Source organism: Podarcis filfolensis (assembly GCF_964270895.1).
Source record: "Podarcis filfolensis genome assembly, chromosome: 3".
NCBI classification, from domain to species: Eukaryota; Metazoa; Chordata; class Lepidosauria; order Squamata; family Lacertidae; genus Podarcis; species Podarcis filfolensis.
This window is the reverse complement of record NC_139606.1, coordinates 106,236,252-106,261,834: the sequence shown is the minus strand read 5'-3', so window position 1 is coordinate 106,261,834 and position 25,583 is coordinate 106,236,252. Positions and strand designations below refer to the sequence as shown.

Here is a 25,583-nt window from a genome sequence, read left to right as displayed (position 1 = left end):
CTTCAAGTAACCAAAAAATGTATCAAATAGGAAACCATGTCTTATCTACTCAGGTTTTTACTTTAACTATGTACATAAGAGTACAGTGGTACCTCAGGTTAAGTCCAGTGGTACCTCGGATTAAGTACTTAATTCGTTCCGGAGGTCTGTTCTTAACCTGAAACTGTTCTTAACCTGAAGCACCACTTTAGCTAATGGGGCCTCCTGCTGCCGCTGTGCCGCCGGAGCACAATTTCTGTTCTCATCCTGAAGCAAAGTTCATAACCTGAAGCACTATTTCTGGGTTAGCGGAGTCTGTAACCTGAAGTGTATGTAACCTGAAGCGTATGTAACCTGAGGTACCACTGTAGTCACCAAATTGCAGCTTTTATCGCAGTAGTGCAAGCATTATTCATACTATCTTTTGGACTCTGCTTCCCTGCAGATTTCTTACAAACAGAAATCTAAGTAGTTGTTCCACAAGTCTGATTGGAAACTGCTTTGATTAGGAACCCCCTATGTATCAGGTGACAGGTCTCAGAACAGAACAGCTAGTAAGTTCAATAGACAATGTTCCTAGCAATGGAGATGAAACACCAGTAAAAATTCAAAGTAGTGAGTAGAAAGGACCACAGTTTCTATAGCTTAGGGAGTGCTACTCTTATAATAAGCGTTTTTAAACATGTCAGAGGTATCCCAATAGAATTCTTTAAATGGTCACACTGATATGCTATTATCAGAAGCCTTATCTATATGCACTTAGCATCTTCCCCACCAATTTTCTCAGCGGCACAAATAAGTGATCTCCCTCTTATTGGATCTGTATTAATTTTCAGGTTGCCAAATTTCAGCATCCCTGCTGCATGGATTATGGACCACTTCTGACACACTTTCAAACACACCCTAACTATCTCATCTTTATCCTACTACTTTTTGGCCACAGTCCAACAGGTAAGCAAAACCAGATCCCTTTCCCCTACCTGGATCCAGTTGCATGCTAGAAAATATCTACATTACAGAATAGTTGAAATATGGCACTGCTAGTACCTTTAAAATAAATCATTTCTTAGCCCAAGGATACTGAAGACTCAATATTATTCTTCCAAGACAGCATCCCACAGCAATCCCACTGGCTAACCAGTCATCTCCTCCTGCCATTCTCTAAACGCTAGTCCACAACTTAAACACAAATGAGCCACTCCCCAACACTGTACTAGACCAACAGAAGAAAGTCCTGCTTCTAGTTGTTACTGGACCTGTCAGCGTATTAGACAGAACTGAACAAATCATGAAACATTTTAAGCAACCTGAGACCTTCGGCAGGACGTAGCACAATTTAACAGCAAGTCAGAATGATATTGTAACACAGTCTCAGCTATTCAAGTGGGATGAAGTGCTGTTTACGTAAGAAGATACCCTGACCTGAAAGCCTGTATATTCTGGCCAATTTAAATATGCCATTGCTACACACTTTCTCAGAGCAGCCAGGAGTCTTTATGACTAACAGTCAGAGTTAGACAGGTTGGACAAAACTGTCACAGAAATGGTTCTGAAACAGTTGCAGACACAGAAATATTTCACCATTTCATGACTTTTGCTAGGAGGCATTATCCCCTTCTTCCTCCACTTTTGATAGTATTTAACAGTAAAAAAGAACATTTGACAGGATAGATTAGATCCATTTCAACTGCTCATATATCTGCAGTGACAGTGGAAACAGTTAATATTTCAGAGTTTGTTCTTTAGCCAGTGGTTGTATAATTGTTTATTACTGTTGGTTATTGTATTTTAAAAGTTATTTTTGGTATTATACATTTTATCCCTATGGAAAGTTGCCTAGAGACATCTTTCTGTGTTAAACAACACACACATTTAATAAATGGAATCTAATCATATTATTGAGGCCATTTTATTTATTAGACTATTTATATCCCAGTCAACACCCTAGGATCTCTCGGAGGGACAGATTTAAAAATCAATAAAATGACAGAGTTTTAGTTTAACACACATATGCCAGAAAAAAATGCAATAAAAACAAAATATCAACAATATTAAATAACAGTGGTGCTAATAACCAAAATCTTGAACAACCAGGTTTTCACCTGGCATCTGAATGCCAGTAATGTGGGTACTAACACAATTTCCAAAGGGGGACCTTTGAGCAAGGGTGCCACCACTGAAAAGTCCCCTTTGATCTCTAGACAAGAAGCCACAGGCTGAGATGATAAAATTTGTACCAACAAGTAGTACTTGTGGAGTATGTGTGTTTAAGCAGAGTGTGTGTGCTCAGAGAAAGAATGCAAATAGCCAGCAGATAATAGAAAATGTAATATTTACATTAAACATGGATCATTTTTATATTATAATGTTAAAAGTATGGAGCTGCTGTTTCGTTTAATTTGAAGAATATTTGCTTGAGCCATATGAGGAAAGTAGATAAAGAACAATCACTTAAAAAGTAAAACTTCATCTGGTCTAGTAACTGACTTTAAAAAATAATCTCAAAAAGAAAAATGTTAATCCCTACCTGATGGAACTAAGCCACATGTTATCTTGGTGAGATCTGCAGCTTCCAAGAACAGGCATAGCTGCAACATGAGCTTGAGCTAGGCAAAAGCTATCTGGCACAAGCAGCCATGGTTAAGCATAAAACCAGGGGCACATCCAAACTCTAAACCTGCATTTTCAAAGCAAGTGCTACCCTCTTAAACTATGCCCAAGACAGCTCTACTGACCAATACCATCTCTATCTTGTCTGGCTTAAGTTTAAATTTGTTTGCCTGCATCAAGTCCATCACTGCGACTCATAACCTGTGAAATCAATACACCAATTTTAAAGCTGCTTTTGTTTTTAAAAAGTGAAAAAAAATGTCATGAATTGGCCTTACTGGATGCAACGACAGACAAGTCTTGTATCTCATTCTAATCATCTACTGAATCCAGCTGTGTGGTCTTGTACTCTTCTACTCTGCATAACAAAGGGTGCTGGATTATGATCCTTGGCAGTATAAAAGTTGAGTTGCAAATATATATTTTAAGTGTTATACATGTACATGTATATACATTTCCCACCTCAAGAATACCCAAGTTACAGAATGGGAAATGTTACCCTGACCAGGGGCCAGATAAATTGCTTTGGAACTACATCATGCCTACAGGCTCTCAGTTGGTCATTCCTAGATTAGATATTACAGCCAAGATCAAAAGTTCATATGTTACTATAGCAAGAATGCCCTAGCTAATGTTTCCTCAGAAAATGTCTGGCTTATATAACAAGGATCAATTGACAGTTACAGACCAGCTTTTCATAGCAGCTGAAAAACAAGAGCATGGACTTGATCTACTACTACAGGTCACAGCATATGGAACTCAGTATGTTGTATGACCAACAGAAGTCTCTTTACATCTTTAAGAATGAACACATTGTACAATCAAGCTTATTTATTATCACCAAAATGCGTAAGCCTGCAATTTGGGTCAAGCAAACAAACAGAACCTGGTCAGGTCTGATTACTGAACATACAAGTTGGTTGGCTGATGTTGGGGTGTAGTATTTAAACAGTTGTGACTATTTAAGTATTTGGGCATTTTTAGTAGCTTTTTAAAAATAAATCTGGAAAGAATTTAATGTATTCCTTCCAATTTGTAGCCTCTGGTAGGGAATATTCAAAGTTTAGGCTCAAGATTTCTCAAATATCCCAATGACTGGACAACTGCAAGTATTATGTTGCTGTTTGATTACATTACCCAAACCCAGCATGTGTATAAATCTTTATGGAAATGGTGCTGTATCCTAAAGCTTCAAATACAAATGCCAGTTCTTGCCATTTTTCCTCTTTCTGGAAAGCTTACTAGAAGCAGTGGTGAGCACAAGTGGATAGAATGCATGGCATTTCTTTTCTTCTACTTCATTTTTTATTGTTTTTTTCTATATTACATCACAATGCAAATATACCAAAGCCATCCCCACATATATTTATCATTTAAATCATCAATCAAACGTAATATTCTTTTGTCCTTCCCTCCGCCCCCACTCAATTTCCTCTACATTCTGAGATTACATTCATCTTTGCATTCTACAATCTTCTCAAATCTTCTATGTATTCTTATTATCCTTCCTTACTAATTTACGTTCCCTCAGATACTTTACATTTTAATCTAGGCATATTAGCATATATATTTTTGAGCAATATTTTCCCATATATTCATCAAAACATTTCCACTCCTTTTTTAATTTTGATTCGACTGATTTCTTATAATAGCTGTTAATTTTGCCAAAGCTAAGTATTCATTTAATTTACAAATCCATTCCTCCCTTGAGGGTAGGGTTTGTGACTTCCATTTAGCAGCAATCACTACTCTAGCTGCTGTACTTGCATGGCATTTCTAGTTTGCTGACCTAGTGATCTGACCCTAACTTGTTTTTCAACGTGTTGTCTTCCCGTGTTTATTATCAGACACTAGAAACATGCCTAAATGGCAGGAATGCACACCAAATTCAAAATGGTACCCAAACTAGCTTATAATAGGTTTCTGACAATAAAACAATAAACATCCTTCATATGTGACACAACAGCATTAGTCAGCCTTTTAAAAGGATGTCACATAGAGGAGGGAGAAAGGTTGTTTTCTGCTGCTCCAGAGAAGCAGACACGGAGCAATGGTTCCAAACTACAAGAAAGAAGATTCCACCTAAACATTAGGAAGAACTTCCTGACAGTAAGAGCTGTTCGACAGTGGAATTTGCTGCCAAGGAGTGTGGTGGAATCTCCTTCTTTGGAGGTCTTTAAGCAGAGGCTTGACAACCATATGTCAGGAGTGCTCTGATGGTGTTTCCTGCTTGGCAGGGGGTTGGACTCGATGGCCCTTGTGGTCTCTTCCAACTCTATGATTCTATGATTCTAAAAATACTTCAGCAGCTCAGTAAGCCAAAGCCCCAAAAGCTCACCTGAGTTCAAAAGATTGCCAAGCTGACACTCTATCAGACTACGCTGGGTAGGAAATTATAGGACAGCAGTGACACTTCAGCAAATGCCCTAGGATCTCGATCCTCCCATGTGATGTATTATGCTGGAGGGAGCAGGTGATCTATGCAAGAAAGGCTTAAAGGCAGGTACCAGTACTTTGAAATAGGCCTGGAAGCATAATGACAACATGTACAGCTCCTTAATGTCAGGAGCCCTGTCACTGCATTTTGGATAATTAAATTCTGGGCAAAGGCAGGCACACATAACTTGCATCACAGTAATTTTATATTAATGCAACCCTGTTTCGCCCAATGGCTACATCAGGCATCCCCAAACTCGGCCCTCCAGCTGTTTTGGGACTACAACTCCCATCATCCCTAGCGACCAGGACCAGTGGTCAGGGATGATGGGAACTGTAGTCCCAAAACAGCTGGAGGGCCGAGTTTGGGGATGCCTGGGCTACATCTATCATTCCCAGAAAAAAGGTACAGCAGACACACCAAGCTAAGCAGAAATAAGGCACGCCCTGCTGTATATCAAGCAGTAGATCTAGGTCCAGACTTATCTATAGGTTGCTGCACATAAGAAGAGCTCTGCTGGAGCATTAAGTAAGGCTTAATCAGATTCTCATTTCATTTATTGATTTTTATTTATAAATAAAACTACTAGACAATTCTGAAATAATCTGTAACTAATTGATATATTGATGTATATATGTATGGTGATTGACAGCCGGGGCATTTTAAACAGAATTGCTTATAAAGTGGTACCTCAGGTTAAGTACTTAATTCGTTCCGGAGGTCCGTTCTTAACCTGAAACTGTTCTTAACCTGAAGCACCACTTTAGCTAATGGGGCCTCCTGCTGCCGCCGCGCCGCCAGAGCCCGGTTTCTGTTCTTATCCTGAAGCAAAGTTCTTAACCTGAGGCACTATTTCTGGGTTAGCGGAGCGTGTAACCTGAAGCGCATGTAACCTGAAGCGTATGTAACCCGAGGTACCACTGTATATGTATTGTTCATAAAGAAAATTTATAGTGTTTTGTTACACATTGCTTGCATATAATTAAATAAAAATTAATGGAAAACGTTTTTGGTTTTTTTAAGGAATGGGTGGAAAAGAAGACCCCCGCTGCATCAGACCAGAGGTCCATCTAGTCCAGCATCCTGTTCTCACAGTGGCCATTCAAAAGCCTACAGGAAGGCCACAATCAGGGCCCAGGTAAAACAGCACTCTCTCCACTCTTTCCACCAACTGGCACTCTTTCCAAACGGCACTCTTTCCACCAACTGGTATTCGGAGGCATACTGTCTCCAACAGTGTTAGTAGAACCTGGCCATCACAGCAGCACCATGAATTTGTCTGTACAGGCAACTCCCGTTTTGCATGCATTAAAAGAATGCATGCTCCCATCGCCGCAACGGGAAGTGACTGGAAAAGGAGGCATTGTGGGCTTGCATGTGCTCTGGCAAAGTGCATGGGGGACAGGAACGCACTCCCTGTGCAAACCAGTTGTTGCCTGTACTGGTGACTGGGTATGAAGAGAGCCCATTCCCCGAATCTCTGGTAGATGACCTACACCAGTAACTGCTGGTTCTGCTGGACCTCTCAATGGCTGTTAATGCTGCCTGTGGCATTATTCTGGATAACCTGGCCAGCATAGGGTAGGGGCATGCCTTTGTGATTGTCCTAGTTGGGAAGGAGTGATGAGGTGAGTGGTGCTGGGAACGAAGATGGCCACTGTCATATGAAGTGTCTTCAGGTTCTATTTTGCCTCTCATGCTATTAAGGATCAGAATGAAAACTGGTTATCCAGAGATCAGTGGTAAAGTAACACTAGTAGCAGGAGTGTGTCCATAGCCATCAAAGAGAGTCCAGGTGCATTCCCAAACTTCAAGGGTAGTGCAGCCTCATCCAAAACCAGACTGTAACCTAAACTATGATTAGCTTTCCTACTGACAAAAGCACTAAATCATAGTTTAGCAGATTCAGCGGGATCAAGTGAAATGTCGAAACTAATATGCTCCATCTTTTCCCTGCTGATATTTACTTTTAATTTCTTTTTTTCTTTAATTTCTTTAATTTCTTTAATTACTTTTAATTTCAAAGAATCTCAGTTTAGAATTACATGCAAATAAAGAATCTTGCTTTAAAGCAATGGTTAGGTAAACAAGACAGCTTCATGACCCATGTTTCGATGTTTGCTCATTTAGCAACTACTGATTGTTTAAAACCAGGATTGTTGATTCACATGCAACGCTAAGCCAAGTTTTTTTTGAGACTGAATGTACCTCTAGAAAGTAGTCCTCATCCTGGCCACATTAGAGGAGGTGTGTATGTGTGCACATGTGTATGCTTGACATGGAGTTTACTGAAGATTGTCCATGTAGCACAGAGATGGGAAGCCTTTTTCAGGCCAATTGTCATGCTTTCTTTGGGGCAACCTTCCAAGGGCTACATACAAGCAGTGGGCAGGACCAGGACAAGTGAGTACAGCAATTGATGTGCCTTTTTTCTTTGCACTAGGATAAGGAACTCTAGATCAGGAATAGCCAACATGGTGCATTCCAGATGTTTTGAACTACAACTCCCATTATCCCTGACCATTATCCCTGCTGGCTGGAGCTGTTCTAGATGCTGCTGGACTACAGCACCCACAATCCGTGACCACTGGCCATGCCACAAGGTGGAGTCCAACAACATCCACAGAATCACAGATTCCCTATCCCTGCTTGTTATATTCCCTTCACACAAACGTCAGGTTTCTACACATCTCTCCATCCAGATAGGCAGCATTATAATTCAAAGGCACAGCCAAGTCACACAAAAGCACCCGAAGGCATAATGAAAGGCCAGATAGAGAGGTCTGGAGGGCTGTATTTGGCTCCTGTGCCTAAGGTTCCCAACACCTCATATAACACTAAACCAGTGATATCTAATGTGATGCCCTCCAGAATCTAGATGCTTTGGATCACAACTTCCATCATCCCTGATTATCAGCCACGTTGGCTGGGGCTGATGCAAGACATCTGATAGACACCAGACTGGAGAAGCCTGACTTTAGAGTTATATATGAACCAGACAAGCAACTGGATTATCTGTCAATTACTATTCCCATTGCTAGAAGATGCATCTGTAAACAAGTTAATGAGTAGAATTCAAGTCATGCTATAAAAATGTTCCACCTGCACAAGCTTATCAGTTTGCCAGGTAGAATGAGCCTCCTCTCCCTCAGTCCTGGGGGGCTCTCCCAACCAACCTAGAGCCAATTTGGGGGGATAGTGAGCTGGGAAAGTCCTGCTGCGCAAGCAGAAGTCCTTGCGCAGGGCTTTTGCTGATAGGGTTTATTAGGTGACTCCTGCCCTATATGGGGAGGGGAGAGAGAAGAGAATTTACAAGTCTACCAGTACATGGTAGCAAAGAGTTACAGCTAAAAGTTTAGGAGTGAAGAGTTAACCGACATTTGTAGCCCTCATGCAAGGGTTCCGTAACACACAGCTGACACCTGCTGGTACACCCTCATCAGAAGTTGTTAGTTTGCCAGCACTTGAGATTAGGTCATTAGAGAGAAGTAAATGCATTCACATCTTGTGTAAGACCCCAACCTGTATGGCTCAATTACAAGCACTGTGAATGCAAGATTTCTGATGCCCTTCATTCCAGAAGCACCCTTTAACAAGCCACCCAAATAACTCTGAATGACTTCAAGCAGCAGCTTTTGATAATATAAGGAACTAATTCCAGAAAAAAAACAACAATAAATTGCAGGTTCTTCAGACTGGAGCTTTAGAAAGCAAGTTTGATGCTTTTCACTGCTGTAAACAAGGAATAAGTTTTTGTTTCATTTTTAATTAAAAACTAGGTGATATGCTCACAAATGAAGGTTAGAACTTTAAGTGTATGGGTGTTACAGGAAGTCACAACTGTAGTGCAGATATACCACTTAGGAACTAGTTTAAAATTAAATTTAATAGAAACTAATGGACACAAAAGTTAGTTTAAAATTCTATCTCAAAACATTTTCACTATTAATTGTGACATGATGAACCCATAAAGTACCCCATCCAGCAACTTTAAGCAAGATTGCTAGAGGTATACAACACTAGACATTTTGCCTGGTGACAACACTAGTATGTTGGGATAAGGTGTTAGAATGCTAGGTACCCAAGATGAACAAATATGTAGTACAGTATGTGCCTATACATGTTTTACCAGGGAACCAACAAGTTTTCACTAAATTTTGCAATAAACCTCCATTCAGTGTCATCTGGCACATGCAGAAGAAGCAGGAGGAAATAAAGGGTTAGCTTTACATTTGAAACTTTTAAAGCTGCATACACTTCTCACCACTTCCACATGCCTCTAAAGTACTGAACCAGGCAAGTGACAATGGCCCCCTCATTTTGGATGTGCCAGAAAACTTTGCCATTGGAAGAGGTTTCACTTCATGCCCTTCCACGATGTGATTGCCAAACAGATTCCTGGCCTCAAGTGTGGAATTCAATTTATTCAGAAGCATTTCTACTGTGTTCCAGAGATGCTTACTCATGTAAGCTCTCCATAAGTCTACAGTCACACCTTACTTACCCTTCCAAGCCCTTGACTTTGCTTTTTTACCTGTGTAGCACTTGTTACAGAATGTACACACATACCTGTAGTTCTGAATATGTTCATACACTAAGACTTCCAAAGGCTTTATTTTGGGTAAACTGCACACACTTTTAGAAATATTTGTAAGAATTTTTTTTCCAGAAAAGGGGTTGATTAATTCAGTTTCATGCTTAGCTTTAAGTGTTAAAATAAGCCAGCTACTATAGATGCCACCAATTATTTAACAGATTTGTTTCCATTAGCTTTCTAACAGAACAGAATTTCCCCTGAAGAGAGACTTTATTTAAATATTTCTAAGTTACACACATAATGGTGTCAAAGCACTATCATTTGCCAGGTTTATTTATGGAAAGAAGTGGAACAAGCATTATACAAGCAAATCCCCCTAGTGGTTTGGCAACAAACCTGCATACAAGTTTATCACATGATGTACACAAAAGCAAGACTTCTTGGGCATTTGCCAATTTGGACCACATTAGAGGGGAAAATAAGGTCTCCGGTTATCAGTTTGATTTCATATTTCTCCCCCTGCCCGACACAACTTTTCAGATGCACAAAAGACATGCAAATGCTAGTTTGGGCAAGTTGCATGAACTAGCTGTATACAACAGCATAACTGAGATTCTTTTCCATGGCAGGAAAAGCAGGAGTGAAAGAAATTACTTTTGTTAAGAAGTAGGTCACAGTATACAAGCTGTGAACATTGCAACCAGACATTTCTCCATGCAACACTGCATCCAAAACTACCACTCACAGCTCCCAAGCACCAGCCAGAAACAGATCTCCCCATTCACAATCATGAAGTTAGCACCTTACACCTGTGAAGCTCTGCTACAGTACCTTTCCTCCTAACACTAGCAACTGAAAATCTCCAGTATGCCATATTTTGCATATAGAACTTAACATTTGATATACCTTAGCTCTACAGTCTAACACTGTTGTGATCTACACATTTCCCCATATCACTGAAGTAGACACTGAAAAAAGTCTAACATCATACCTCAAAAGACTGAGTTATGTGATCCACATAACCAAACTATTCACCTATTCAACCTTGAAGTCATGAAGGAGGGGCACAGATAATAGCTGAGCATATGTTCTGAATGTAGAACCTGCAAGATTCAAACCTGACATTTCCAGGTAGAGCTGAGAGAGACTCATGTTTTGTGAGTCTTATGCTCTGGAGCATAGCTGCCAGTAAGTGTAGACCAGGAGTGGGCAGAATATAAACTGAAGTGAATAACAGGAGATCAGCAAGAATTCCAGCTCCCGGTTGTTTATATTCTCTCCTTCTCTAAATCAGGCAGCCAAGCTGAATAAAGCTTGGGAGGAAAACCAAGAGCAAATATTTGTGCATCTGAACTGTGAGCTCAGTTCTAGTTCTGAAAACAAATCCCTGGACTGAGCATGAATCAAGTATGCTCATTAACTCTGGGAGCAGGCTGACCCCACCACCTCCGCTATTTTGTCCTTGGCTCCATATGGTGGATCTCAGGAGTCCAGTAAAGAAGCAGCAGCAGCTCCACAAAAAACCTGAAATCTGGTGAAGACAACACGGAGCTCAAAGGTTCAGGGGTCTGCCTTGGTATAAGACACCTTCTTATGAGCAAATCCTCCACTTTGCTCCAGAAGCATTCGGGAAGGAGGCCACAAACTCCCATGCCCCGCAGACCAGCTAGCCTCTACCACGTGGGGCACTGGCTCTTTCCACCCGGCTCTGTACACCCGCCAGAGCTTGCAACACAACATGCCTCCGAGGCATTGCTGTGTGTGTGTCTTAAGACACAGACAGACACACACACACACACACACTCCTCTAAGGGGGTGGGGGAGAAGAGTCGGGCCTGTCGTAGCGATTCCTAATCCACGAGAGATCCTACAGATCTTTCCCCTCCACGCACCAGCCACGCTGTGTCACCCGCCTCCTCCCTGGCCCGCCTAATAGACCCACGGACTCCCCTTCCTCAGCCCCGCCAGCAGATGCCAACGCCCTCCTGGGGGCAAGGCGGCTGCCCAACCACCCACCGACCTCCCCCGAGGAGCAGGAGGCCTTACGGCACCCACCCCGCTTCCCCCAGACCAGCACAGACCGTGCCGCGGCCTGGCCGGAGCCGGGGAGCGGGGAAAGGCCGAGGGACCGCTCCCGTCGCGCTGCCGTCGGCGCTCTGTTCTGCCCCCCCCCCACGCCCCTCGGCTCGTCCTCCCGCCACGCTGCGCCCCTGTGAGGGAAGCCAGTCCCGCCCGCAGCCGTTACGGGAGGGAGAGAGAGAGAGAGACCGGGGGACGGGGAGGCAGCGGGGGAGCTCTAGGCCCCGGGCCCCCGCCCAGAGCAGCGAGGCTCCGCGCTCTTCCCTCTCTCGTTGCCGCGCCTTCCAGACCCCAGGCAGGCGCTCGGTTTACCTGCCAAGTCCGGCTGTAGCCGGGGCAGCGCTACTCGCTGCCCGAACCGAGCCGCGTCCCCTTCCGCCATCTTGTCCAGGTTTAAAATTAACTCCCCGTGACGTCAAACGCCGCCGCGAGCCCTTTATCGGCGCCCGCGCCGAGCCCGCCGAGATGGTCCTAGCGCCGGCATGATCTGCCCGCGCGCGGCGTGCTCTCCCTCCTGCTTCTCTCTCTTCTCCCCTCCCCCTCCCGCCGTCAACCGACAAGGCGCCTGCGCGGTTGCTCCGGCCGTTTCCCGCTCACCTCGGCTCTTCTGCTGGCTGTCGTCGCCGTAGGCAAAACGACGCCTCCCGGGTCCTAAAGCCGTTGCTCATATATCCCGCGCGGAAAAGTCGGTAGGCTGCGGATTATTCGGATTATTTGTTTCTTCCTTTCATTTTAGGACCCCTACGAGCTCAGCCACTGGTCTTGTTTGCTGTGACTGCGGCCCAATAGCGGAAAGATGTGAGAGTTGAAAGGGGTGGGGGCCTCTGAGCATGCACAGAGTGCATTTGTTTTCCCCCCCTTCCATCAATAACCAAAGTCTGACCTGGTTTTTAAGCATAGTAGGGTGTTAGGAAAGAGGTGGAGAGGCTTCCAGCTCATGGCAGGTGTATTTTTAAAATACACTATAAGGTACAGTGGTGATCAAAGTAATTTGCAGCACAATCCTATATACATGCCCACTCAAAATTAAGGCCTATTGCGTTCAATGGGGCTTATTCCCAGGTGCAGCCTGCAATCTTATGCTTACTTACTAACAGTTTAACTGTCATTCACTGAGGATGCCATTTTGATGCAGAAAACGGAATCCTCACCCCCACTTGAGTGAAGCAAGTCATATTTTTTTTCCTTTTCCCACAAAGCCTCTGATGGTGGAAGCTTTTGTTTTGTTTTTAATTGTACCTCTACCTACATCCACCTTGAATTCAATGGGACTTATTCTCGGAGAAGTGGGGATAGGATTGCAGCCTTGAACAGCAAAGTAAAGACATCAATTCCTACTGTTTACTTAAGTACATTTAAGGTTAACAGGACCTGGATTTCTTTTCGCACCAGGCAAGTCCTAACTTTCCTCCTCTGTTGTGTGGCAAGCCTCAACTTGGGTATAGGACAAGGTGGGGTGGGAGAGAGTTCAGTCTGTTCTCCACACAGAGCTCTGAAGTTGCTACAGATTCCTGACAGGAGGATATTGGCTCTTTGAGGAGAAGTAAAGTTGCAAAATCATAACATAAAAACCCTGTTAATGCCATTTTGCATTTAGTGTAATAGGTTGCCATATTGCTTGGCAATTGTCCAAATTTCCTCTGCCTGAGCAGATGCCAGCTTCATAGTTTTGGCACCACCCGAGATCTTTTGAACCCATTCATTAGTTTCTGGGGGTTTGTTGCTCTTCTTCCAATATCGTGCATTTAATAGGAGGGATCTAATTCTGTGAATGGAAGGGGCTTCCATTCAAGGAACCAACTGCATCGGATCTCCCTTCCCTTCAATATTTTTCTCAGCTATCAGCAGATTTGCTGTCAATTTCTGCCATTTGTTTGAAGAAATCTCCTTCAAATAATCAAAGCATTATCAGTGGGTCCCTTGATAAATTTATTCCTGTACAGTAATCCTGATTATAAAAGCAAAGAACTTGTTCCAGATAAATAAATACAGGGTTCACAACATATGTCATGTATATTTTTGAAGAGAAAATATTAAACTCAAATCCATATTTTTTACTTTGTAGACCTATCTTTTGGGATGTGTTGGGAGGAAATTGTGTTACAGAGAAAGTATTATCACAAGGAATGTGATAAGAGCTTCACTGTCACTTTCACACATGAAAATTGTTACTTCAGCTTTGAAATGGGAGAAATGTCTTCCAGTGCTGTGCTCTTTGAAAAGAGAATGCTCTCCGTGAGAATGTAGTTGTGCTAATTCAGAAAGACAGCCACTGATAAATTAGGAACAAATATTAAAAATTAAAAGAGACATTACTGGTTATAGAGTGCTTTTTTCAATCTTGCATGTATTTGCTTGGCTGTACTGAAGAACAATGACCAAAGAAAGATTGGGAAGTTATTTTGACTACGGCTGTCTTGGTTTGAATGGTTTACCAAAGACATTGAAAGTACAGCAGCACATTTAATACCCTATCAAGATCCAAAATGAACTTTGAATGTTGTCCGTGCGCAGTTCCTTTGCTTACTTTCAAAAATACACAGCCTGCAATCCAAAGAGTTGTCTCTTTCATGATCCCAATGGGAATTTTTCTGACTTTCCCCCCATTCACCAGGGGTCTACAATGCAATATTGCAATTTGCTTTTGAACTTCGTCTCCATTTCAAAAGTGATTTGTCGTGGGGGCAGTTGTCCAAAGTACTCATGAGCTGGTGCATGGGTGAAGAATCTCTGGTTCTCCCATTGTTGAACTACAACTGCATCATCCCTGACTATTGGCTATGCTGGCTGGAGCTGATGGAAGTTGGAGTCCAACAGTAAGTGGAAGACCACAGATTCCTCATCCCTGAGCTCATAAAATTGTTTTCATTATTTATTGGATCCTGGCTATAATGAACAGCACTGGAAAAGACATCAAAGCTCCAACATATATCTTTTGTTATCTTCTGCACTTCTCTGCATGGCCTTATTTTAAGTGACAAAAGAAAGTTTCCTGAGAGTCTCAACTCTCATTTTCATCCCCCGCCTGTGTCTACTGTACGTCTGTTTATTTCTCTGCCCCCCAGATAGTTTGTCTGGGTTCAGAGTTCCTTCTTCCAAGAAGGGGCAAGCACTGCATTATGCTATCTGAAATTACAGTCTTTAAAAATATCACTACACACTCCAGACAACATCGAGCACTGTTAATATCATACTGATTCCAACTGCAGACCTATAGCATGTGCTTAAATTTATCCTGCTGAAATTAGTGAGGCATTTAGAAGTGTTTAACTTGGTCTAGATTGCACCAGATATATTTAGAAAGGGGACACGCTGCAGACGACCTAGTCGGAGGACGGGAAAGAGGCTGGGTAACTTTCTAAAACTGATGACATTGGTGGAAACCAAGCACAGAAAGAAGATTCTAAAAGTGCATCCCAACTGGCGGCTGTTTGTGGGATATTTTCCAGCTGCTAATAATGCCCAGCTGAGAGCATGAATTAAGATAGATTGAGAAAGCCAATTCCCTGAATAATCTGTTCATTTATATATGAGGAGATTCATTCAGTTCTCATGATGTTGATTGCTTTGGGAGGAAGAATGCAGTAAAAAAAAATTGCTTTCACGCCGTGATTTAAAATCTATGTTGCTAGGGATCGGGTACCATGAAGGTCACCATAGCCCTTAGTCCATTCTGACTGTCTTTGCTTCTTGAGACTGTTCAGGTATCAGTTCAATACTATTTTGCTTCTTGCTTCTTATTCTTTGATCACTATTTACAACTACCTCATTTTCAACCAACAGAAATATATCTATCTCTTTATTAATATGCTGCTATTCATCAAAAAATACCGGACTGGTCTCCAACAGCTATACATAAAACCAGTTACAGATAGGTAGCCGTGTTGGTCTGCCATAGTCAAAACAAAAAAAATTTTTTTCCTTCCAGTAGCACCTTAAAGACCAACTAAGTTAGTTCTTGGTATGAGCTTTCGTGTGCATTCAGATGTGTATCTGAAGAAGTGTGCATGCACACGAAAGCTCATACCAAGAACTAACTTAGTTGGTCTTTAAGGTGCTACTGGAAGGAAAAAATTTTTTTTTGTTTTATACATAAAACCGTACAATAAAAACCACTTTAAAATCAGAGCTCAGCTTTCTGCTGTGGAAAGATGTGTTCTTAATGGCCCACATGAGCCTAATGGAATGTAGAACTTTTCATCAGGCGTTTAAAAAGTTGAAACAGAAGGTGCCTGTTGAAATTCTGTTGGCAGAGCATTCCACAAAGCTGGCCGGATGACACCAAAGGCTCGGTTTCTTGTTGCTGTCAAAGGAGCCTCCCCAACTCAAAATAACAACTAACGACAGCCCTGCAGATAGTCTCAGTGATTGATCTGGGATATAAGGGTTCAGGCAGTCCCTAAGGAACCCTGGGGCCTAAGTTGTTCAGGGGGCATAAGTTTCAACAAGGACATCACATGGTCCCAGCCAGCTGCCCTCAGTATTCTGCACCAGCTGAATAGTTGCCCCACCAGGCCCAAAGACAGCCCCAAGTAGAGCTCATTGCAGTAGTCCAGACTCAAGGTGACCAAAGCATGAACTACACCGGTCAAGCTATCTCCGTCCAAGAATGGCTGTAGCCGGCTAACCCAACAAAGGTGGTAAAAGACATTCCTAGCCACAGAGGACACTTGGGCACCTAATGACAACAATTTATTTAGAAGTACCCCCAAGATACGCACTTGCTCGTTCAGAGGGAGTGCATCTGCAGCAGATAACTTTCCTATCTCCAGGACATGAGGACCACCCACCCAAAGAGCCTCTGTCTCACCAGGATTCAAGCCCTCATCCATTCCACCACTGCATTCAGACACTGATCCGGATATTTCACAGCCTCTCCTGATTGAGGGGTTATAGAGAAGTAGAGCTGTGTGTGCTCAGAGTACCCCTTGCTCCACAGCTCCTAATGACTGCTTGATGACACCTCAAAGTCAGGGAGTGAAGTGGATATTGAGGAAGATACTGGAGCCCTGCATCTAAAACACAAGAAGTTATCTCTCACTTAGAAAATGAACAGAGTGACACTATTTGTCTCTTCCCATTCATTTTATGTATTATTATGTTTATATCCCACCTTTTCTCCCAGGAGCTCAAAGTGGTGTATAGATGGTTCTTCCCTTTCCCATTTCACTCTCTCAACAACCCTTTGAGGTTTTTAAGGAGAGGTTGGATGGCCATCTGTTGTGTATCGTTTAGTTGAGATTCCTGCATTGTAGGAGGTTGGGATAGATGACCCTTGAACCCCCTTCCAACTCCACAATTCTGTGATTAAGCTGAAAGATACTGAGTGGCTCACGGTCACCCAGAAAACTTCATGAGTGGGGATTTGAACCCTGCTCTCCCACGACCTAGTCCAGCACTCTAACCACTATGTCAAGCTGGCTCCCCATGTTGTCTGGGTCTAGCCTGCATGCTATTTTCAACATGCAGGAATTTCTTAAAACAGCCTATGTGTGGTGCCTTGCCTCCACTGCTCCCATAACAGCAGCCCTCTCCTCATAATTTTTCTGCATGTTGTGGAAACTTTCCACATGAACGCTATCTGTTTCTAGCAGCAGCTGCTGCTCTCCGCATCAAGCGGAGGAATCTTACAAAGACCACTGTAATACTTTTATTACAGTGCTTTCCCCTAAGTCAAGGGTGTGGAATCCGTCGCCCTCCGTTGCTGTTGTTGAACTACAGCTCCCATCATCCCTGAGCATTGGCCATTCTGGCTGGGGCTGATGGGAGCTGGAGGACTTCCATGTTGTGGGAGACTGCCTTAACCAATAGCGGAAAGATTATGTTCCTGTCTAAGGAAAAAATGGCATTGGCATAGGGAAGACCCACAGCACACATGTAAAGCACATCCAACACTCATTTAAAGCACATGGCTGGGAACTATAGTTTGTTAAGGGTGGTGTGAATTTTAGCTCTGTGGGGGGCAAACTACAGTTCCCAGGATTCTTTGTGGGAGTCACATGCTCTGAATATGTGCTCTGAATACCGGTATGTGGCTCTGCCAGTAGGTTCTATGGAAAGGAAGAGGAACCTGAAATGAGCATTCAGAGGGGCTGTCATTGACAAGTTGGTATCCTTTAATGTTACCCCATCTCCATCTGCCACCACATGCAGCCTGTCTAACTCTGCCTAATGAGGCCCAGTTTACCAAAAGGCTTCACATGCTGTTTACTACCATGGCATCAGTACATTTGCAAAGTGTACAGCAACACTTAAAATACTATCAATGCATTCATTTTCATCCAGCAAATCTTTATCACATGTTCATTGACTGATGCTTTCAACCCTAATAACCATGCGTAGATTTTTTTAAATTAAAAAAAAAGGAAAAGAGGGTGCTACCAGGTGGATGTTTATTGTGGGATCAGTAGTCATGTATGCAAACCTTTTGCAGTGTCCACACAATATTGTTGGCATCAGAATTCCAGCCCATATTCCCCCCACCCCATTTAACTCAGAATTACCCCTTCCACAAAAAATCAAGAGGTTTTTTTGGGGGGGAGGGTTTAAACTAGTTGCCAGCAACCCATTTGTAATATCTGAATGACCTGTTTGCAATATGAAGCTCCCTTTTGGAAAGACCCAGAAAACAGAGTCAAGACCCAGATATGTTTTGCAAAGTAACATGTCACACTCCAAAGATCTCAGTAGCTGGGCTTTCACTTTATATAACTCTTCAGAGGCTTATGGATTGAAATAGAGGAAGTACTGTAAAAACACAGCGGCCATAGACAACAATATGATTCTTTATTTTTGCGATAATAATTAACGGGGGAAAGGACAACAGGTTCATTGAAAGTTTGCAGGCTGCCACCTCTGTTGAGTGTTACACAACCACTCTAGAGATTTAAAGCCAGAGCCCTGGCACGACTACAAAAACAGAATAAGATGTGAGAGGAAGTTTCTTGCGCTCTCTCTCTCTCTCTTTCTTTCTTTCTCTGAACCAGCATCTGAAATCGGGATGACCAAAGCTTTTCAGGAAATTACATTGGGCAGTAAATTTGAAATTAGACACAAGTTCACACAGTAGAATCCACCATTGCTGTAACATCTGTTCCCAAATCCAGAACGTGGAACTTATCTCCCACCTAGGACCCCTAAGGTGAACTGCCCGAGATGGATAAAGAACAGCTGGCAGAAAATGCAGCACTGTTGATCAAGCAAGGGCAACAAGCCAAACTCTCCTGGTATTTATGCCAAGCCTGGCCAACTCAGAGGCTTTATCCTGCTAATGTCTTCTGCTGACATTCATTTCCAGGTGCCTTCATAGGTAAGGCAGGTGTCAACTGGTGAGCAGGCTATTTTTGGCTGTTGCTGGCATCTATCTGTCTCGGGACACAGTGGAGTAGTGAACTTTTGAGGGTGAAGTCAAAATGTTGGACTGTTGCAGTGCCTAATTTGGCTGTAGAGGCCCGCTGCATGAGAGGCATGTTTTGTTGCAGCCAGGGCAGATGAAGGCGTCAGGTTTTGCTGCTGCGGATGCACCATGGCGTTTCTCCTCTCTGCACTCCTCCCAGCAGTCATTCCTCCTCTGGTCATTGCTACAGATGCATGACCTAACTTGTTGTTTAGTCGTTTAGTCGTGTCCGACTCTTCATGACCCCATGGACCAGAGCACGCCAGGCACTCCTGTCTTTCACTGCCTCCCGCAGTTTGGTCAAACTCATGCTGGTAGCTTCAAGAACACCGTCCAACCATCTCATCCTCTGTCGTCCCCTTCTCCTTGTGCCCTCCATCTTTCCCAACTTCAGGGTCTTTTCCAGGGAGTCTTCTCTTCTCATGAGGTGGCCAAAATATTGGAGCCTCAGCTTCAGGATCTGTCCTTCCAGTGAGCGCTCAGGGCTGATTTCCTTGAGAATGGAGAGGTTTGATCTTCTTGCAGTCCATGGGACTCTCAAGGGTCTCCTCCAGCACCATAATTCAAAAGCATCAATTCTTCGGCGATCGGCCTTCTTTATGGTCCAGCTCTCACTTCCATACATCACTACTGGGAAAACCATGGCTTTAACTATCACTGCTTTGCCGCGGCGAAGGGGCTTGAATAACTCAGAGAAGCTATGAGCTATGCCGTGCAGGGCCACCCAAGATGGACAGGTCATAGTGGAGAGTTTTGACCAAACGTGATCCACCTGGAGGAGGAACCGGCAAGCCACTCCAGTATCCCTGCCAAGAAAAGTCCATGGACAAAGACCTGACTATTTCCAGGCAATTCAGTCATCTGCAAGGGATTCCTACAGAGCACGGTTGATGTTGCCAGCCTTCATGCCCCACTATCGCAGTTCCCTTCCCAGGGAGGCTTGCCAACATTATTATATCTTAAGACGCCAAACGAAAACCTTTCTTGCAGGTATTGTTCTACTTGGTTCTGTAATGCCACTCCTGCTCCTTTGGCCTCAGTTAGCATCCCCCATTCTGTATTTGATCTCTGAGCACATTTAGTGTTCTCTTCAGGGTAGTTGGATCCTATTCAACTCAGTACATAAAAATGTCATTGCCTTAGTGTCACACAGGCCTGAGCTCTGGGCCTTAGAAATTAAAACACTGACCTCGCATCTGAGAGGAGTTATCTAACAGAACAACAGCCTTCCTGCGGGTAGCCTTGATGCTGTGGAATAGCCTTGGTTCACACACAGCCGCTTCACTCCTGAAAGCAAACAAAGGACTAGCCCAGGGACATTGCTTCTAGATTTGCATTCAAAATGCCCCAGGCTCAACCCCCAGCTTAGAGCTAAGGGAAACCCCTGTCTGTAACTTTGGCGAGCTGGTGCTGCCAATCTGTGTACCAGGCATGTCCGAAGTCCACTTTGGGGGTCTAATCCAGCCCGCCAGTCGGTTTAATCCAGCCTAAAAAAATCCTCAACAACTTTGGCTGGCCCTTTGGTTGGCCTTCACGGCCCTTCACTTCATTAAATCTGACCCTCTTTGAAAAAAGTTTGGACACCACTGATTACTGACCTACGTGGACCAATGTCAACAAAAGAGGTTTAAAGACTCTCTCAAGGCAGATCTTAAAAATGTAGTATAAACACCAACAACTGGGAAGAACCTGCCTGCGAGCGCTCCAGTTGGAGAACAGCCTTTACCAAAGGTGTTGTGGGCTTCGAAGAAGCACGAACTCAGGACGAAAGGGAGAAAAGTGCTAAAAGGAAAGCACGCTTGGCAAACCCTCACCATGATCAATTCCTGCCCAGAAACCTATGTCCCCACTGTGGAAGGATGTGTGGATCCAGCACAATTTTTAAAGGGGGTGCAAACAGGTGCCCCCACAGCAAGCTCCTTCATCGGAGCCTGGCTCCATGCCAGAAGGGGCTGCGCCTTGGCTGTAGCGCTTGTGCCTGGTGCAGCTCTGCCCCTGGGTCAGGCCTGACACGGCGGCAGAGAGCAGGAGAGTCGGCGACAATTCTGCTGCCCACCCTTCTTGGCTGCAAGGCACCTCATGCCCAGCTGCAGTAGCTCCACCGCCAGGTCACATCTGACCTGGCGGCGGAGAGCATGCCACCTTGGTCATGGCAAGGCGTGCCCAGCCGCAATAGCTCCGCCTCCGCTGCCAGGTCAGGCCTGACCCGGTGGTGGAGAGCAGTGGGAGAGGGGGCAAGAAAGCTGCTGCCCATTCTCCTCAGCTGCCCAGGGCCTATGCGCCGCTGGGCCATCCAGCCTCTACTTAAAAACCTCCAAGGAAGGAGAGTCTACAACCTTCCGAGGGAGTCCGCTCCACTGTCAAATGACTCTAACCATTAAAAAGTTCTTCCTGGAATCTCCTTTCTTGTAACTTGAAGCCATTGGTTCGAATCCTGCCCTCCAGAGCAGGAGAAAACAAGCTTGTTTCCTCTTCCATGTGACAGCCCTTGAGATCTCTGAAGATGGCTATCCTACCTCCCTCTCAGTCTCTTCTTTTCCTGGCTAAACATACCCAGCTCCCTCAACTGTTCCTCATAAGGCTTGGATTCCAGACCCTTGATCATCTTGGTCGCCCTCCTCTGCTTCCAGCTTGTCAACATCCTTCTTAAATTGTGGTGCCCAGAATTGGACGCAGTATTCCAGGTGAGGTCTGACTAAGGCAGAATAGTGTGGTACTATTACTTCCCTTGACCTGGACACTATACTTCTGTTGGTGGAAAAGCCTTTTCTTTTTTCATAAAGATTATCCTTTAGAAACTGGTTATTATTGTGTTCCGTGCCCTGCTTTGTTGGCTCATATTGCTGCTGTTCTATTACTTTATTGTTCATTGTTTTAGTTTAGTTTATTGTTGGTTTTGTAGATGCTGTTAAAAAAAAATGCCCAGCCATTTACAGGTTTATCAGTAACTATACAAAGATTCTTCCAATAAAGCAAATCTGGTTTACAATCCTTGCACTGTAAATGCATAAGAATCCAGCTTTTTTCATTATTATTTTTTTGCAATAAATCTTAAAGCTGATCATTATAATCCCCTACAACTGTTAAAGCTCATGTTGGCACCCTTTGCCAAACCTTACCTAATCACTTGAACTGCTGGTTCTGGGATGACCTACATGTGCCTATTAACTGGTCGTTTGCAAACCTTAGTGTTTAGGACAGTATAGTCTTCTGATTTCAGTACAATTTACATCTGAGTAAACAAGCACAGCATTGGCTGCCCATCCTTTTATAGCCAACAAGACCAAATGAAGTAAATAAAAGAATCTGCTGCTGAAAGCACTGGTAAACTCTTAAACAGGTATGTAACCCTGTTTCATAAAGCTGTTTCGTTACCACCAGCTGAGTAAGTAATGACTATGTTAAGGTTCAACAGATAACATCATAGGACAAAGATTTTGCTTTATTATGTTGGGGCAGCCAACAGATATTGTTGGACTCAAGAATCCTACTCAGCCACAGACCTCAGGGCCAATACATAAGAATGATGGCATATCTTCCAACACATTGAAGCCAAAATCTGAGGCGCCATCTTCCCGTTTTTTAATTGCGAGAGCACAGCTGCTGTTTGGATTGCCACAAACTCAGCCCTGGAGGGAAAAGTGCTTTCTTTGAGGGGAAATCGTGCGAGATCACAGCAACCAAAATGGCCGCTATGCTCCCTCAATTAAAAAACACACACAGGATGTCTCGGTTTTTCTGGGACACTTGCAGAGTATGTGGTAGAAACTGAAGGCTGACAACATGTGGGGGATATCACATTGGCTACCCCTGCGGTTCTGTACTCACGTCCTGAAAACATGGACCCTGTCTGATAAATAAGGACAGTGTGTGTAAATCTGTATAAAATCTGGAGATTCTGACTCCAGCAGAGGTTGCTCTAAAAACTATTACAACCTTTATGCCAGAGGATTCTGCCAGCAAAGAGAAGGGTTACTGCTGGCACAATTTATCTCTGCACATATACTGGAACATAATTATACAACAGGCTGTAGAGGGTCATGGTGCCCCGATTACCCTGTAGTACAAAATGACTCTTCATGCGCTGTCACAGTTGAATACAGAAACACGGCTCCCATTCTTAATCAGTGGGGCGGGGGAGCAGAAAATCACAGATAGGTGAAGCATACAGAAAGAGACACGGTGCAGATTCTGTGGGGCGGAAGAATGGAGTTTTTTTTGTCTTCAGTATATCTGAAGGAGCGTCTCCACCCCCTTCGTTCTACCTAGGCGCTGAGGGCCTTCTGGTGGTTCCCTCACTGAGAGAGGCCAAGTTACAGGGAACCAGGCAGAGGGCCTTCCCAGTAGTGGCACCCGCCCTGTGGAACGCCCTCCCACCAGATGTCAAAGAGAACAACAACTACCAGACTTTTAGAAGACATCTGAAGGCAGCCCAGTTTAGCGAAGCTTTTAATGTTTGTTGCATTACTGTATTTTAATATTTTGTTGGAAGCCACCCAGAGTGGCTGGAGAACCCCAGCCAGATGGGTGGGGTATAAATAATAAATTATTATTATTATTATTATTATTATTATTATTATTATTATTATATTCCTTGGTATGGTTCAGCACAGAGCATTTAAATGAATGGATAAGACTTCCTCTAAAGAAGAATCAAACTGCTGCAACTTAACCACACAATACCATTGTTACCAAAATGTCTTCCTCGTACCCCAGCACCTCCTGCCTATAGCACTTGACTGGCAAATTACTAGCAGTTTATTCATGCTTGTAAGCTCAGAATTCTTCTGAGTCAAACCCAAGGAGATCATCGGACAAGTCTAGACTAGCCTGTTCTACACTCCGGAGCTTTAAACCAACTGCAGTTAAGTGCAGAATAATATTCAGACAGTGAGGAATTCAGATAAACAGAATCACAACTTAGGACAGGTGTAGGAAACCTGTGGCCTTCCAGATGTAGCTCCCGTCACCTCCAGCCAGGATGACCAAAAAACAAGGGATGCTGTTTTGGAGAGTCACAGATCCCCAATCTCTGATTTAGAATGTGGAGACTCATATAATGTGCTTAATACTGGGCAGTGTTGGTTCTTCACCACCTCGCATCACAACTTGCCTTGGGCACATACATTTATACTGTATCGGGTCTCAGATGTGCTCCATCCCTTGCACTTCAGATGGAATGCTGACTTTTTAAAAAACACATTCATCCTTTACAAGAACAACCATTTTAAATGCCATTGGAAAAACTACTACAGTATGTGTGCATGTCAGTGATGCCACAGGTACTAGACAGTAGGTGCTCACCATAGTCTGCTTTACTTTAACACACTGGAGGCAGGAAAAACTTGCGCCCCTCCCCCCCAATACACCTGGCTCCAGAACACTAGAATGTGAATGTTCTTTCACATCAGTAAATGTACCTTCAACTGTCTTTACTTGTACATGGGTACAAGTGTCTCTCTTCCCCATATGATTGTTGTCCACAAAGTCATAAACGGAGGTCTATGGTTGCTTGAACAATTTCTCCAATAACTCCCAGGGAATGGAGAGTTAATAATTTGCTGCAATTACAACATTCTAAACACTAAGTTACCCAACCATAACCAGGGAATGGTTAACAATAATGCAATAGCACCTTTGCCCTTTGGCCACACAGAATGCTGATCCAGTGCCATAGAAGATATTAGTCCAGAGTCTCTAAAAATGGGTGACGGGGGAAGCCAGGAGAAATTGCTGCTGTCACTTGTAGCAAAGGTGAAAGCCATTGGCCTGAAAGTTTAAAGCAAATTTGGCCAGCCTGGTGTGAACCTGATGGACTGGGGATGGCTGGAGCTGATAGGAACCGTAGTACAAAATAGCTAGGGGGCAAAGTCTACTTTTATTTTTATTTTTTTTTAAATTAGATTTCCTGAGTGTGAACACAAGAGCCAAAATCATACACCAGTCTCAGATCTATTCTGCCTAGTACCAGCATTTTTCATTTCCTTGTCTAAAGACGATGCTAACAGGGAAAGCTGTCAAGGAACAAGTCTACTACAGTTTTCAGCCATCAGTCTGCAAGGAGAGCAATTATAGAGTTACAGAAAAGACTAGTGTGGCAGGAGTGAGTTTCTGTGCAAAATTTTTCCTAAGGCAACGACTCGGCAAAGGCACACACAAAATTCCGCTGACATACGCGAGGAAGGCAGAAGCACCCCTTACCTGCAAATAGAACGAATGCATAAAACAATCATTTATTGTCAAAGCAAACAGCCATTACAATATTAAACAAAGCAAATTAAAATAACAGGCCGCAACAAAACACATTAAACAGAAGCAGAAAATAATAATTAGGAAACCTCACAATGGGTCAGACGACCACAACTTTAGGCATGTGTTTGAATCACACACTTGCAATTGAATACCAGTTGCCGAAAACTGCAGGTGGGAAGAGTTCTGTTGCATCTAGTGGGACACTGTGGGAATAGGATGCTGGACTAGATGGGCCTGATCCAGCAAGGGTCTTCTTATGTCCTTAACTGGCCACGTCTCTTACTGTTAGCAAA

General features: G+C 43.6%; 1 protein-coding gene and 1 long non-coding RNA gene across 4 annotated transcripts in view; one reads left to right on the top strand and one right to left on the bottom strand.

The window, feature by feature from the left end:
• The window catches only part of ATL2 (atlastin GTPase 2), a 31,060-nt gene extending 18,898 nt beyond the window's left edge, over positions 1 to 12,162 (bottom strand). For all 3 annotated transcript variants that reach the window (XM_083605222.1, XM_083605220.1, XM_083605221.1), the window contains exon 1: positions 11,955 to 12,162. In XM_083605222.1, coding sequence (XP_083461348.1) covers positions 11,955 to 12,024 — 70 coding nt within the window. In that variant the 5' untranslated portion in view covers positions 12,025 to 12,162. The remainder of the gene's footprint in view (positions 1 to 11,954) is intronic.
• A 47-nt stretch (positions 12,163 to 12,209) lies between these two features.
• LOC310758814 overlaps positions 12,210 to 25,583 on the top strand; it is a 30,248-nt gene continuing 16,874 nt past the window's right edge. Inside the window, exon 1 of the long non-coding RNA XR_014545950.1 lies at positions 12,210 to 12,331. This is a non-coding gene — a long non-coding RNA (uncharacterized lncRNA). The remainder of the gene's footprint in view (positions 12,332 to 25,583) is intronic.